This window comes from Pelophylax lessonae, assembly GCF_965119305.1.
Source record: "Pelophylax lessonae genome assembly, chromosome: 7".
In the NCBI taxonomy this organism is placed as follows: domain Eukaryota; kingdom Metazoa; phylum Chordata; class Amphibia; order Anura; family Ranidae; genus Pelophylax; species Pelophylax lessonae.
In genome coordinates this window covers 128,250,922-128,267,697 of record NC_138774.1, presented here as the reverse complement: position 1 = coordinate 128,267,697, position 16,776 = coordinate 128,250,922, and the positions used below count along the sequence as shown (strand labels likewise).

The following is a 16,776-nucleotide window of genomic DNA, read 5'->3' as shown; positions in this document are numbered from 1 at the left end:
CCTTTCCAGTGCCATTTATAAATGAAACAGAATACATGAACCACCAATCTAATGTGTAAAGACCTACCCTTGTAAAAAAGCGGTTAAAGTAAAATACTTTTAGAATTTAGGTTGCGTAAAGAGGATTATAACCCCTGTCAGTGTTTTTTTTTTTTCCATCTGTGTCCCATTGGGGAGATTTCTCTTCACTTGTCCCATAGCCTAAAACTGGAAGTGAGGGATTCCCTTGCTGTTACCAGAACTTGTGTCCCCATTGGAAGGTTTCTCCTCTGTTACTGTTCTAGGGACAAACCAAAATTTGTGAGGTTTTTTTTTACTTTCATAATGGTAAACAGGGGAAAAAAAAAAGGCGAGCCTCTCAAAACGGGAGCTCAGATGGCAGTGCAGACCTACCGGTTGTTCTAATCCCTCTCCACTCTATGCAAAACTAAAAAAGTTTCGTCTTTAGTTATACTTTTAATAGGAGTGTGCATACTAAGAAGGAACTAGTAGTAGTTACTGACATTCAACTGGATTTGTTCTATAATGAACAGTAAGGGCTCTTTCACACCAGCGGACCCGCCTGCTCAGCAGGAGATCTCTCTGCTGATTCCCGCTAAGCAGGCGATTGACAGGTCCATGTCCACTACGCTGGTGCAGAACAGACGCAGCTCAATTTTCCTCTATGGGCGGTTGGATATAAACGGACATGCGATCCACCAGGCAGATGGGGAACAAATCCCCCATCCGTCTGTTTTTAGCAGATAGGATTGGATGTTTGTGGGTGTAAATGAACACATGTTGACACCCACCGCCCAGTAGATGGCAATGGATGGTCCAATCGCTTCTGCCTAAAAAACCGACAGGTGGACACAATCAGTTACTACTAGCTGTCACCTGGATAAATATTAAACAAAACTTCACAGACTCAATTTAAGGTGGTTTGACTGATTAGGACAAATCTGATGTTTACCTAATTTTATTTCTAGGAGTATAACTGCAGTGTTACTTGATGCTGTAAAAACACATTTGGTTGTATTTCATTCATCCCCTCAAATTTGCACTTTTTTTGGTATTGTTTTATTCTTGCTTACTGAACATTCTCTTCTTTCTATTGTAGCCACTTTATGATGCTGCCTACTTGACCATGTACAACATTTGTTTCACATCTCTTCCAATCCTTGCCTACAGTCTGCTGGAACAGCACATCAGTATTGAAACTCTAATGGCAAACCCTAAATTATATATGTATGTATGAAGATTTTTGTTTAGGAAATAATTTTTTAAGCTGGTCTCATTCTCCTATTGTGCTAAACTACACTGCTCAAAAAAAAGTAAAGGAACGCTTTGAAAACACATCAGATCTTAATGGGGAAAAATATCATGCTGAATATCTATACTGATATGGACTGTGTAAAATGTTAGAAATGAAAGAATAACACATCGTTTGATGGAAATTAAAATGATCAACCTTCAGAGGGGCTAAATTCAAAGACACCCCGAAAATCAAATTGAAAAATTGATGCAGCAGCCTAGTCCATGAATGCCGCTTTTATTGCAGCAACTCAAAATGGTACTCAGTAGTTTGTATTACCCCCCACATGCTTGTATGCATACGTGACAATGTCGGGGCATGCTCCTAATGAGACAATGGGTGGTGTCCTGTGGTATTTCTTCCCAGATCTTCACCAGTGCATCACTGAGCTCCTAAAAAGACTGCGATGTAACCTGTCGGCGTCGAATAGACCGAAACATAATGTCACAGAGGCATTCTATTGCATTTAGGTCAGGCGAGTGTGGGGGCTATTCAATGGTATCAATACCTTCATCCTCCAGAAACTGGCTGCATGCTCTCACCACATGAGGCCGGGAATTGTCGTGCACCAGGAAGAACCCAGGACCCACTGCTCCAGCGTAGGGTCTGACAATGGGTCCAAGGATTTCATCCTGTTACCTAATGGCAGTTAGGGTGCCATTGTCTAGCCTGTGGAGGTCTGTGCATCCCTCCATGGATATGCCTCACCAGACCATCACTGACCCACCACCAAACCGGTCATGCTGAACAATGTTACAGTCATCATAACATTCTCCACTGCTTCTCCAGACCCTTTCACGTCTTCAGAGATGAGAGCAGGTTCACCCTGAGCACATGTGACAAAGCACAGGGCGCCAGTGGGCAGATCTCCTAATTCTGGTGTTTAATGGCAAATGCCAATTGAGCTCCACGGTGCCAGGCAGTAAGCACAGGGCCCACTAGGGGACAATCGGGCCCTCATGCCACCCTCATAAAGTCTGTTTCTGATTGTTTGATTAGAGACATTAGCCTTCTGGAGGTCATTTTGTAGGGCTCTGGCAGTGCTCATCCTGTTCCTCCTTGCACAAAGAAGCAGATACTGGTCCTGCTGATGGGTTAGGGGCCTTCTATGGCCCTGTTCAGCTCTCCTAGAGTAACTGCCAGTCTCCTGGAATCTCCTCCGTGCTCTTGAGACTGTGCTAGGATAAACACCAAACCTTCTGGCAATGGCACGTATTGATGTGCCACTCTGGAGGAGTTGGACTGCCTGTGCAACCTCTATAGGGTCCATGTATCGCCTCATGCTACCAGTAGTGACACTGACCCTAGCCAAATGCAAAACTATTGAAAGAAAGTCAGCAAAGATGAGTAGAGAAAAAAAACAAATGTCAGTGGCCTTCACCTGTGAAACCATTCCTGTTTTGGAGGTCGTCTCCTTGTTGCCCATCTTGTGCACCTGTTCATTTCATTAACACCAAAGCAGCTGAAATGGATTAACAACCCCCTCTCCTACCTGACAGATCAATTTTTTAGGAGTTTAATTGACTTGATGCTATACTCTGATTAAAAAGTGTTCCTGTAATTTTTTTGAGCAGTGTATATTAACTTGTCTTTGGAACATTTTAAATATTGTATAACCCATACGCCCCTTGTTTTATCTATCAGTTTGTACAGCACCATATGAGATGACATTGTTAAATAAATAAGTAATAATTATTATGACCTATGAACGCTTTATATTTTTAGTGCTACATATGATTGGTTATATAGGTTTAATTTTTTTCATGGCATTGTTCTGTAGAGAAAAAGCAGACCATGAAAGGTTAATGCGCTGATGCTGCCAAAGATGCTAAAAACGTAAAAGAAAAAGATCTGTTCATCTTTTTGCTTATTAAGAATTTCTTCTTACACTAGCCTTTGTTTCCTCCAGGATTAAGCTAGGATGTGTAGCTTTCTTCTTTATCCTCTCTCTCTCTCAGTACCGACATGATTTATGGTCAATCAGAGCATGCTTTGTAAGAAACTCTTAAGCTGGGTCTAGATGGTGATCCCTCCATCGTCGCAAGCGAAGTGGATGGACAAATCTCCCCCACCTGATAGCTGCAGCCTCTGATCGACAAACGCTTTCCAGCATGTCTGTTCAATGGAAGTTGTTATCATTATCCATTACTGTCAAATGGAGGGCCGCACACAAATCAAAATTTGGCCAGTCCTGATGAATTTTGATCTGTCTGTGGCCAGCTTTAGATGTTGCGAACCAAGGATATGCGTGTGAGCTGCTCAGGCTGTATGGGAATGAAGTCCTGTGCCCACCGCTGTGAGTTGTGGCCTGGAAGGGAGCTTGCTTATGCTTCAGGCAATGGTAGAGAGTGACTAGGTGTCCCGGGAGCCGCACATCAAGTCAAGACCTGTTGTATGACGGTGAATGGCAATTTTAGCCTGGACCCCTGCCAGACCACCCCCCCCCCCCCCCCCCACCAGCTTTAGGCTTTGCATTGCACGTAATCTTTGCTCTGTGTGCTACTTTTATTCTTTTTGTCCTGAAATGTTCAGCAGCATCAAAAATTCCAGTGGACCTCAAAAGTATATAATGTAGATTGTGGAACTGATTATGTACTCAGACTACATATCTGATTTTAACATTTAAATGTCAAGAACATGTCAATGGGCAAAGTCTAATACTTTATTTGAGATTTACGTTCTTTCACAAATATTGCTGCTGGTTAGTAATAATTTTCTCAACGTTCTGTTTAAAGGTTTGTCTTTTTTGTTCTGATTACAGGAGAATATCTGACAATGCAATGTTACAGTGGTTGCCATTCTTATACTGGACTTTGCTGGGGGCCTTTGAAGGACTAGTTTTCTTCTTTGGCGTTTACCTCCTATTCCAGAACCCATCGCTGGAAGGCAATGGGCAGGTATGGTACACTTCCATTTGTCTAACATTTAAACTTTTTTCTCCCCTTATGTTAATGTTGTTTACAGGTTACATTCAATTTTAATGGACACTGATCATACAAACTTGTGTGAATTTGTAGGCATATATCCGAACCTGCACTTTAGAACTTTATTTGATTCTATTTCTTTAAATGCTATGTTCTACGTGTTTTAAAGGGATGTTCTAATTTAGTTTCCTTTTGTGAATGGTTTAAATCTACACAAACATAATTTAAATGTTGGATAATGTACTGCACTGGGTATTTTAAAGACGTTAATGTTTAATTTTGAGATCTGTGGTTATATAAAGAGTTCATGTGCAGAATTCAAGTCATGTGTCAACCCAAGGTGAATCGTGTAAATCCTAATAATTAACTGCAGTTAATAATATAATACTATAATATAAGAAACATTTTGATATTCAGGAATAGGGAATAATGGATGGTAACAGAGCACACATTGACACTTCTTTGTTTGATGTATGGTGCTGCACACCCAAATCTGTCAAATACCACATTTCCTGCCCCTGTATTATAAAAATTTTAAAGCATAATTGTAGCACTGCCATGGGTAGAAAACCCTTGCAATTTTTTGCAATGCACATACTAGCAGTCTCCCCTCTGTCTTTGTCTCCTCCAGCACTGATGGTTCAGATTTGTACTTTGCCTCTTCCTCTGCTATCCTCTTTGTCATATTCCTCTTCCTCCCCCTCCAGCATGCATGTTGGAGTTACATCGTCCTGACTTCTGGCTCCATTCTCTTCATGAATGCCGGGAATAGTCTGAACGTGTACACCACACTGTGCAGGTGCCACGGGCATTATACACAAAAAAAAATATTTTGCTCGGATCAAGAGGGAATAGTATGTTGGTAAAAGAGACATGCAAAGACTTATCTGCCAGCTTGCTCCTAGCTTTTTTTTTTTTTATAAGAGTAAAGTTCTGCTTTAAGGCACTGCCCACCAATAAACAAGATGTGTGCCATATATTTTGTATATTTAGGGCTATTCTAGTTTAGTCCAAAGACAAGGCAACCACTTTGGGACTGATGTATAAAAAATATCCTTTCTCTAGCGCTCATCGACAGACGTAGTCCTCGGTGATACACCACCTTCGGGTTATGTTACCTCCGCAGGAGCAGGACTAGACAGGAAATTAAAAAGCTCTGGCCACACCCTAGGGGCAGTCCCAGAGGGTATATCCTCTCTCTCTCTGCCTCAGCAAATCAGTTATTTTCTGTCTAGTTAGGAGGAGGACACTTCGTCCTTTAAGGATCCGGTGGATCGAAAGATAGAAGCAGAGTCCCGCACTATCTTTTCTCTGATAGGGTCAGCATTTAGACCAGTAATCGTTATTGGTCTAGTTTCCCAGACACTTACGGAATGGGCGAAGATGGTACGCCAAGATCTTAGGGGAAAAGATATTCCCCAGGAGACATCTGATTTGATGGAACAGATCATACAAGGGCTACGGTTTATCTGTGACGCAGCCTTGGACACTACTCCCCTATTAGGGCATGCATCTAAGTTAGCAGTGATCCTCAGACGTGTGCTGTGGTTAAAATGCTGGTCAGCTGACCTAGGTTCCAAAAAGACCTTGACCAATCTCCCCTTTCAGGGGAATCGTCTATTTGGAGCCAACCTAGATGAAATCATTAAGGATGCCACTGGGGGCAAGAGCACTTTTTTGCCACAGGCTGCAAAAGCTAAGGGACCTCGCAACAAGCGAGGACCTTTCTTTACCGCCCATAAAGGGCGCCCGGCTGGTACTAGCGGGAAAGGCAAGACTCCTCCAGGAGGGTTCAAGAAGGGGACCAACCCAGCCAAACCCGAAGCAAAGGAGTACACAGCCTGAAGGTGCGCCCCCACCCGGTTTCAGGGTGGGGGGACGTTTTCACCGGTATTCAGGACATTAGATCGAGCATCAACCACTACTACCGGTGCGATTCTTCCCTTCCAACATTTAAGTACCACAGGAAGCGGTAGTTACCGTTCCCTGAAAAGATCTTTTCCTTTACCTTTTCCTAAGATTAGTCCCGATACCTCACAGGAATCGGATCTGGTTGACCAGATAGGCCAAGTAGCCTCTAGTCGGGTGACTTCGGTCCCTGAGGTTCAACCAGAAAAGATCACTTTTCCAGATAACTATCAGGTATCTGATAAATGTGTGGGAACAGAAAACGACCAGACTTTCTCGGATGGTCGGGGCCAGATAGCTCTAGGGACGCCTGGTTCAGATCCAATCAGCGCCAGTGGTCCTAGAAATTCTAGGCTGGCCTCCTCAAGCCGGCCTGGCCGACTTGGACATGTTAGTCGCAGACGTTCCGTGGGAACTTCGTCTCAGGGAGTGTCTGTGGTCTCAAGGACCAATTTACCTTCGTGCTTTACAGTCGCTGGTTTTAATGGCCTGGCCATTGAGACCCAAGTACTGAAGGACAGAGGTTTGTCTACTTCAGTCATTCCTACCCTTATTAAAGCAAGGAAAGCGACTTCCAGCAAAGTCTATTGTCACACATGGAAGACTTATATTGCGTGGCGCGAATCTTTAGGATTTCCTCCACGTACCTATTCGGTGACTCGAATATTGGCTTTTTTGCAACAAGGGGTTGAGCAGAAGCTAGCCTTGAGCACCATCAAGGGTCAAGTTTCAGCATTAGCAATCTTCTTTCAGAAGCCTTTAGCTACCAAATCCTTGGTGCGGAATTTCATCCAGGGGGTGCGGCACCTGGCTCCTCCAGTCCGCGTGCCCTTACCGCCCTGGGATCTTAATTTGGTTTTGTCGGTTCTACAGAAACCTCCTTTTGAAAACATCAGGGAGATTCCCTTGCTTACTCTATCCCAGAAGGTGGCCTTCTTGGTGGCTATTACTTCTGCTCGCAGGGTGTCAGAACTGGCTGCATTATCATGCCAGTCACCATACCTAGTGATTCATAGGGATAAGGTAGTACTTCATCCTAAGCCATCTTTTCTTCCCAAGGTGGTTTCAGATTTTCATCTGAATGAAGATATTGTACTACCTTCCTTGTGTCCTCAGCCCAAGCATCATCGGGAACATGCGTTGCATTCCTTAGATGTGGTTCGGGCAATCAGGGTATACCTGAAAGCTACGGAATCATTCCAGAAGACGGATTCACTTTTTGTGATCACGGATGGCCCCAGAAAGGGTTTGCCTGCATCTGCCGCGACCATTGCCAAATGGATTAGACAAACGGTGGTACAGGCTTATTCTATTAAGGGTCAGAGTCCTCCGTTCCCTGTTAGGGCGCACTCCACTCGAGCGCTCAGTACTTCCTGGGCCTTTCGCCATCAGGCGTCAGTGGTCCAGGTATGTAAGGCGGCCACCTGGTCGTCGGTTCATACCTTTACAAAATTCTATAAAATTGATGTGACAGCATCGGCGGATGCCTCATTTGGCCGCAAGGTTTTGCAGGCCGCAATTTGAGGAGACCGGTGGTCTACCTCGAGGGTTTTTTTCTGTTTGAAAAAAAAAAAAAAAAAAAATTTGTTTTCTCTTTTTTTTGGTTGAGTCTCATCATTAAGGATGAGCATTGTAAACTTCTAGTTGGCACCGGTTGGGCCTTCTAGATTGGGATTTGATTTCCATTTTCCCACCCCTCAGTTGTGATACTGCTCTGGGACGTCCCGAAGGTGGTGTATCACCGAGGACTACGTCTGTCGATGAGCGCTAGAGAAAAATGGATTTTTGTAAAATCTTACCGTAAAATCCTTTTCTCTTAGCTCATCGACAGACGTAGTCCCCGCCCCTCTGTTTTGGAGTTGGGTTGGGTTAAATTCTCTAAGCACTGCTTTTTCACATAACTGATTTGCTGAGGCAGAGAGAGAGAGGATATACCCTCTGGGACTGCCCCTAGGGTGTGGCCAGAGCTTTTTAATTTCCTGTCTAGTCCTGCTCCTGCGGAGGTAACATAACCCGAAGGTGGTGTATCACCGAGGACTACGTCTGTCGATGAGCTAAGAGAAAAGGATTTTACGGTAAGATTTTACAAAAATCCATTTATTGCTTATAGCAGTTATTTAGCTTCTGTAATTTCTGCAGACCAGATTTAAAAAGTATCCTGGTTTGTTGCTATGGGCAACAAGACATTTATATGTTAATTTTTCATACATTGTATGGATATGCTTACAGTGCTACACTATAGTCCCATGTCTTACATGTGCATTCCACAATTTGAGTAAAGATTTTTCTTTTCCTTTTAGATCACCCTACAGTGAAAGATCTCAGTTCATTTTCAGTCTTGAATGGTTTCATAGAAAAAAGCAGTATAGTGTAATCTAGTGCTGTAAATCCATAGTTACTTAGCTTTTGGAACACACTTATTTCTTTCCTTCTCTAACCTGCCAATGTTAAACTTCTATCTTGCCCCTTTTTTTTTTCCTGAACGTGCTTTTTAACAATGCTCAGGAGCCAATATGTGCTTGTCCTATGATAAAAAATACTGAAAACATTTATCAAATTAATTTATTAGTCAAATATTCTTGGGAATTCAAGTCTTCTTATTTTATTTTGGTGTTTTTTTTGCCATAAAGAGAGAGTTTTTTTACATTTCACTTCCTATTTTAATGTCAGCATCCAGATCATGACAGCATTGGTAAGCATCTTTCTTTGACCTCGTATTGTTAAACTAGAGTGTAATTAGTTCATACTATATAGTCATTAGTATTTTACATATTGGACCCACTGCTGTCACTGTGTTTTGGGGTTATGCATGTATTAACTTAGAAATGTCTTCTACTGAAAGTTTATTCTATTGTTCCCAACTTGCACATTTCAGTGTTTTTAGAAGTACACAAAACTTGTATGTTCCCTATGTTAAATACAAATGACTATTCCACAGATCTGTATGTACTCATTTCTCTTAAAATTGCCTTCCAGCTTTTTTTTCTTGATAGTGTTTCTACTTTTGCATGAATGTAGTAGCCTCAATCATTAGTAGATAAATATCTGGATATAAACATATTTCATAAAACAGCCAAAGGTTTGCAACATTGGTATCCAAATATTTATTAAATTTTAGCTGTTCTGCTATTTTTTTTTTAAACAAAATTAACTTTGATCGCTTACAATAAAAATGGTCTGATCAAAGTGAAACATCTTTTAAACATATTTTAATGGTTTCCTGAATCAATATTTTTGTTTCCTAAGATGTTTCTCAATCTTACTGTTGTAAAGTTGATCTTCACTTTTATGTATCTATATTTTTGTGCAGTACCTTTTAAAAAGCAAACGTTAAAAGCAAAACTTTACTATTAAATGTCTCGCATAATAAGTGTATTCATAGTTTGGTATTGTTTAGTTTTTTACAAAATATGTAGAATACACCTTGCCCTTTCAGCAAATTAATTTTTGTACTTGGATTTTGTCTGAATTTGTTTTTTTCTAGCATTTGTAGCTAGAATATACAATATAAAACTCAAAATAAGAATGCTGCTTTGAGATGTTTTAGTTCTGCTATGCTCCAAAATGCTTTTACTAAATTGTAATGAAATTTTTCCTGCAGAAATTCTTTTTTTTATGTTTTTCAACATTTTGATCCATTTTTATTTTAAAATGAACAACTTCCAGGGCAATGTCATATTTTGTTATCTTATAAATGCAGTTTCCTAACTAATTCCTAATACATATGACATTTTACCAGAAAATGTGATTTTTTTGGTGGATGTGTTTTAGGTATAAGTTGGTTAGAAAAATTATACTGTATATCACTCACAATTAGGGTATTGTCTTTTTCAGGTGTTTGGAAACTGGTCTTTTGGAACAATAATTTTCACTACATTAGTGTTTACAGTTACATTAAAGGTAAGTGCATGACATATAAGTATTATATATGTTAAATATAATTTAATGAGACTATTTTTATTAAAAAGGAATAGTCGGGTGACAGGATATCTTTAAAATCATGAGGTAATCCAGAGTTTCCACCACCCTGGCTCCCCCACCCCCCCCCCCCCACCCCAATTCCTTCTATGTTCCCTTTGGATTCCTCCTCTGTAAATCTTTAATGTTGTGTATCTTACACAAGGATTTCTCAGGTTCTGGCTGGTACCTTTGATCTCCTTTCTCCCCTTTCCTACTCTCGCTTTTTTTTCTCTTTAATCTCTTCTTTACTTTTACCTATATGCTTTTGGGGCCTTCTGGTCTGCCTCCATTTTCTATGTTTTTTTTTTTTTTCTTTTTTCATCAGTCGAGACAATTACGTGGTCCACCTGCCTGTTGCTTTTTGCCATTTGTTGTTTATATGAGACCATGTTTATTCTTAGAAGTGCATGTCCATGTAATGCTTTCTGGTTTTGTGTCATGCCATTTTTCCACTAAGACACACCATTCATTTGCCTGGACTCTATGGGTATTCCTGTTCCTGTTATTTCCTCAACATGGTATTGTTTCTGTAAGGTCCCTGTTTGTTTTTGTTTTTTGCAAAAATGAATATATACCGTATTTATCGGCGTATAACACGCACCTCATTTTAAGAGTGAAATTTCAGGGGAAAAAAGACGCACACTAGCTGACAGGCCCCCCAAAGGCAGCAGTGTGCACTGATTTTAAAGTGGACCAGAGTATCAAAATAAATCTGCCAGGGAGGAGTAAAGAAACACTGCAGCGTTTCTTTGCTCTCCCCCTGGCAGACTTCTTTTGCTCTGATCCACTTTAAGATCAATGCACTTGCATGAGGGGGGTCAGCGAGTGTATGTCTATTAGCTCCCCCTCCCCTGTAAGGCAGTGTCTGTCTTTGTGTGCAATACTCGTGCAGTACTTGTCACATTTTTGTACTTTAAAATGGCATGAAAACTACTTGTACCTGACCGGTACAAGTTCAGTCAATTCTCCCCTCGTTAGCAGTGAAACTATTACGAGTCTGCAAACTCTCGCGAGCAGTGTAGAGCGTTACCAGGTTTACGCTCTGACGGCCACGAGAATTCGTCTGCTGTGACCGGAGGCCTGGAATGCGAGCCGATACTGTACATCCACTTGCCTTAGAATGTGTGACATGTTCTCCTGCAGCAGAGGAAGGCTGCCGGAGGACTGCACCGTTAAAGAGGACATCCACTCGCCTTACATTGCACTGCTATGGGGTATGTACTATGGGTTCTTAACACTATATCGGCGTATAACACGCACACATCATTTGCCCCCTATTTTCAGGGGGAAAAAGTGCGTGTTATACGCCGATAAATACGGTATTTTCCTCTGAAATGATGGGATATACATGGATTTACATTTAATACATGGAATATCCAGGGCATAGGATCCTCAGAGCACAGAAGGAATTGTTTTTGATTTCACCTGATACCAAGTACACAGGAAAGGGTATGAGTTATGACTCTGAGTTGTTCAGTGGTGTGTGTGAAATCAGACTGAGCTATGTGTGCAACAGATTATTTTTTTTTTTTCAATAGAAGTCATAACGTGTTCCTGAAAAACATGAACATTTGTGAATTGCTGCACCTATTGACTGAAGCTTTATGCTTTGTTTACCTTACTTACTAAAAAATTAAAAATATAGTATTTTTTTTTTTACAGCTTGCATTAGATACTCGCTACTGGACCTGGTTGAACCATTTGGTCATATGGGGTTCACTGGCCTTTTATGTCATTTTCTCCATATTTTGGGGAGGTATCATTTGGTAAGTGTGCAAGATTTTGTTGAATTTATTTTTCTAAACACATGCAAGTCTTTGCTTAGAGTTTTATATTTTGAAGGATACTTTCCATCTGTTTTTTTCTCTTCCTTTTTTAGGCCATTTCTTAAGCAGCAACGAATGTACTTTGTATTTTCCAACATGCTGACATCAGTGTCAGTTTGGCTTTCTATAATTCTTCTGGTTTTTGTCAGCTTGTATCCAGAATTCTTGCTTAGAACTTTAACAAGTCTTAGGACTGCAGGCCAGAAGGTAAGGATACTTACGTTAGTTTTGTTTATGCATGAAATTAGCAAGCTAGATGATTTTTTTTTTTTTTTTTTTTTTTTTTTTTTTTTTTTACATATTATTGTGTTATAGTATATCATGTTTAAGCCAAAATGTTTTTCTCTTTTGTTCATTGACGGACACGGCTCCTGATTCTTCCTAGTCATTGGGTTATACTGCCCCCTACAGGAGTAGGACACTAGGCAGGAAAAAGCTTGACTACGCTTATGAGTAGTCTCAGGGGGTATATACCCACACTCAGCTATAGGCACTAAGTTTTTTTCTGCCTAATCAGAAGTAAGGACCTAGTTCCTTGCTGGGATCTCTGGTCCTGGCAATTTTTTTCCTTTTTAAATGCATTTTTTCCTATCTTTGTTATTTTGTTCCTGTGAGAATCTGCTATCAACTGCCGGACTGGGCGACTGACTGGATAATCTCGATCCAGAGGGTCCCCCAGCCTGGCAAGCAAGTACACGCAGGCCTCAGCTCCGCACTAGCTTGGTCGTGACATAGCCCCACTAGATCGGGGGCTGACCTGCGAGCTAAACGTCTCGCGAGGGCGCATATGACCTGGCCTCGGCCTGATTTGCAGTGTTCCTCCTGGCCGACAGCCACCCACAAGCCCTATGGAGCGGTGGTCTGTCAGTGCCCACCCTGTTCCTGGTATTTTAAGTAGCTGCCCCCCCTCTACCCCTGGAGGGTTTTGGGGTGGACGTGGGCCCCTCCCTGGGACGATGGGACCCCCGAAACCCCCCAGCCCTCTAAAAATGAGGTGGTCACTGTGGGTCTTCAGCCCCCCCCCCCCCCTCCCTGGTTGAGGTTATGAGCTGGCTTTTGCCATATGTTCCTAAGGGGGGCTTTTTTGGAGTTGCTGCTAACCGGCGTTTTCCTGGTGCACAACGTGGGGTTGAGCAGGGTTCCCCTGCTACCCTGGAGGTTGGTGACTAGGGCAGGGATGCTGCAGTTGTTGGGCTGGGGGAGCGGATGGTTTGGCGTCCGCACCTCACGCGGCCAGATCCGGCCCCAAATTTAGGCCGCGGCTTTACATCCTACTGGTCGGAAGCTATGTGTGGCAGCTCCAGTGAATATGGCTGAAGCCACTACCCTCCGTTTGGGCATCCGCCCTCCCCTCTGCTGCCCCTGGTCGGTTATCTCCGCTGATGCTCGCACCCAGGCAGCTGGGCATCCACAAAAATGTCGGCCAGGGCTTGCTGCCTACTAGGCCATGTGGTCGAGTCGACTTCCGTTGGGGGGGGCAGCCCCAGTGAGCCTAGTTGGGATGAGTGCACTTGCGGCTGGGCCTCCATACAAATTGAGGCCGTGGCCTTCTAGGTACCTCCCTTGGTGCTGTAGAGGCAGTTTTATTTTTGATGGTGACAATACCACTAACCCCTTTAGCGCTGTGGGACCATCGGGATACTCTGCCTGTGTGTCCGCGTCACAGTGGGCGGTTCCCCTTTTAAGGGGGCTATTTCCTTTTGTGTGGGCCTTTATGGAGGGGCTTGGAGGGCGACCCCCTTGTTTTTTTGCGTGGTCCAATAGGTTGTCCATTTGTGGACCCTGGGTCGGCGTCCCCCTTGTGGGATCGCAGTCAGTGGCCCTCCCCTGATTATTTTTTCCAGGTGACCTTAGTATATAGCATCCACCGCTCTCCCCTGCCTCATCTGGCCCGTCAGCTCCTGAATATATTTCGGCCGCCGCGGGCGCGAGTCCCCCTACTGGGTCTGAGTAGTCAGACAGTGAGGATGTATCCTCTGCTTCTCTAGCCGTGCATGAAAAGGCGCTGGTGGATGCACTGCTTGTGTCAGAGCGAAAAATTTTAAACATGGCGGAGATGCTGCATCAGAGGCGCTGGTCCCTTTTGGCACTGTGGCGGGGATGTTCACCTTTCCCGCTTACTTTGACAACATTGTCACATAGTTACATAGTAGGTGAGGTTGAATAAAGACAATAGTCCATCTAGTTCAACCTGTGTAGGTGTGTGTGGCTGTAATCATCTCACATACCCCTGAATGTTCTGATCCTTGAGATGTAAGTCTAAGAGTCTTTTGAAAGCCACCATACTACCCGCAGAAACCACCTCTTGTGGTAGAGAATTCCACAATCTTGTTGCCCTAACAGTAAAGAACCCCCGCGTTGCCTGAGGTTAAAACGCTTCTCCTCTAATCGCATTGTATGCCCTCGAGTCCTCATGCAATCCCTTCGAGTGAACAGCTTTTTTTCTAAGCTGGGATCCCCATTAAGATATTTATAAATTGCTATCATGTCTCCCCTCAGACGTCTCTTCTCCAGGGAGAATAAATCGAGCGATTGTAGACGCTCTTCATAGTCAAGGTCCTCCAATCCCCTAATTAGTTTAGTTGCCCTTCTCTGGACTCTCTCCAGCTCCAACACATCCCTCCTGAGGACTGGCGACCAGAACTGGACAGAATACTCCAGATGCGGTCGGACCAGAGTTTTATAAAGTGGAAGGATTATAGTCTTATCTCTGGAATGCATCCCTTTCTTTATGCATGCTAATGTTCTGCTGGCTTTGGCAGCTGCCGCTTGACATTGCATGCTGTTTCCAGCATGACTCCCAGATCCTTCTCCATTTTTGATTCCCCCAAGGGCTCCCCTCCTAACGTGTATTGTGTTTTTATGTTTTTAGTCCCCAAGTGCAAAACCTTACACTTCTCCACGTTAAACCTCATTTGCCATGTCGTTGCCCACTCCGTTTTTTTGTCCAGGTCATTCTGTAGGATATCTGCTTCATGTTGTGAAGTTATTGCCCTGCCCAATTTTGTGTCATCTGCAAAAACTGATATCGAACTACTGATCCCGACCTCAATGTTGTTTATGAATAAATTGAACAAGGTTGGTCCCAAGACTGAGCCTTGGGGGACCCCGCTTACCACCTCAGACCAGTCTGAGTATGCGCTGTTTATTACTACCCTTTGGACACGCCTTTTTAGCCAGTTCCGTATCCAAGAGCAAACCCTGCTATCGATACCTGCAGACCTTATTTTATAAATTAAGCGCTTGTGGGGAACTGTATCAAACGCCTTAGCGAAATCCAAGTACACCACATCCACTGGTCTCCCCCTATCTAGCTCACAGCTCACCTCCTCGTAGAATGTTTGGAGATTGGTTTGACAAGAACGCCCATAACAGTGGGGTTGTCCAAAATGCACTCTAAGCACTCTGCTATGCGGTATCCTTATAAGGATTCCGAGCTTAAAAAGTGGACGGTCCCACCTGTAGTAGAGTCACCGGTTTCCAGGTTAAATAAAGCTGCCTTACTTCCTGTTGAGGAGTCCTTGGCCTTTAAAGATCCGGTTGATAGGAGAGCCGAGGCTCTGGCCCGCCATATGTTTCGCAATGGCTGGTTTGGTTTAGGCCAATATTTACTATTGTCCTGGTGTCGTAAACTCTGATGAGTGGGCTAAACTTTTACGCCGGGACCTGGAGGAAAAATGGCTTCCCCCTGCCTTTTCGGAGCTGGCGGATCAGTTGATCCAGGGGCTACAGTTTATCTGTGCCTTTTTGGATGCGGCTCCTTTGATTTTAGGCTGTCTGTATCAGCAGTGGTCCTTTGGCGTCTTATCTGGCTGACATTTCTGGTCTGCGGACCAGACTTCTACGAAAGGCCTTATCTGATCTCCCCTTTGTGGGGGATGCCCTGTTTGCAGCTTCCTTGGATGATCATCATTAGTAGACATGGGCCATTCTTCACGGCTCATAAGAGGCCTTTTTTCATCCCTCAAGGGACAAGAGTCCTTCAGGGCTTCCCCCCAGGGGTTCCAAGAGGACCTGGTCTGGCAAGCCACAGGGGGCACTTCCAGACCTGCGGACAAGGCTTTCTCTGCATGAAGGGGGCGCCCTTACCCATATCTGGGGTGGGGTGACATCTTCACTGATTTCCGGAAACTGTGGACCTCTCTGGTACAGGTCAAGTAGGTTCACAAAGTCTTTCGGTTCGGCTACAAGATCGAGTTTCAGTTTTTCCCTTCCAACCTGCACTTGTCCCCAAAACACTTACGGGGTCACTTTGGGGCAGTACAAGACTTGTTACTTCATGGAATGATGGTTCCAGCATTGGAATGTTTTCTGGGGTTTTACTCAAATTGGTTTACAGTTCCCTGGAAGGAAGGCAAGGTACTTCCTTATGGTAATCACGTCCCTACATCTAGGGGATTTTCTCGCTTCTTTCAACATCAAGGGCACCTACCTTCACATGCCAATATGTGCCGGTCACCAGCGCTTACTCCGCTTTGCCATGGGCGAGGGGCATGATCAGTTTGTGGCATTTACCTTTGGTCGCACCTCGGGTCTTCACAAAGTGTAGGCCCGGTGCTGGCATTGTTGCGTCGGGGGGATCGCGATACTGGGGTACCTGGACAATTACCGACTGCTCTGATGGATGCCTTGTAGATTACTCTGCAATCTCTGAGGGAGTGTGGTTGGATTCTGAATCTTCAGAAGTCTGCTCTTGTTCCGTCCACAAAACTGGACTATCTGGGTGGATTCAGCCTCAGCCAGAGTGTTGCTTCCTCTGGAAAAACTCCAGTAATTGCAGGAGGCGATTCAGCTTCTGTTGTCTAGCAGACAGTAATCCCTCCGGGCTTCCATGCAGTTGCTGGGCCTGATGGTGTCTACCTTT

The 16,776-nt window shown here is 43.7% G+C and overlaps 1 protein-coding gene across 6 annotated transcripts in view; it reads left to right on the top strand.

Moving 5' to 3' along the window:
• ATP11C (ATPase phospholipid transporting 11C (ATP11C blood group)) overlaps positions 1-16,776 on the top strand; it is a 280,200-nt gene that overhangs the window by 225,719 nt on the left and 37,705 nt on the right. For all 6 annotated transcript variants that reach the window (XM_082262976.1, XM_082262974.1, XM_082262973.1 and 3 more), the window contains exons 24-28: positions 1,100-1,227; positions 4,056-4,191; positions 9,961-10,026; positions 11,749-11,852; positions 11,966-12,119. In XM_082262976.1, the coding sequence (XP_082119102.1) occupies positions 1,100-1,227; positions 4,056-4,191; positions 9,961-10,026; positions 11,749-11,852; positions 11,966-12,119 (588 nt within the window). The remainder of the gene's footprint in view (positions 1-1,099; positions 1,228-4,055; positions 4,192-9,960; positions 10,027-11,748; positions 11,853-11,965; positions 12,120-16,776) is intronic.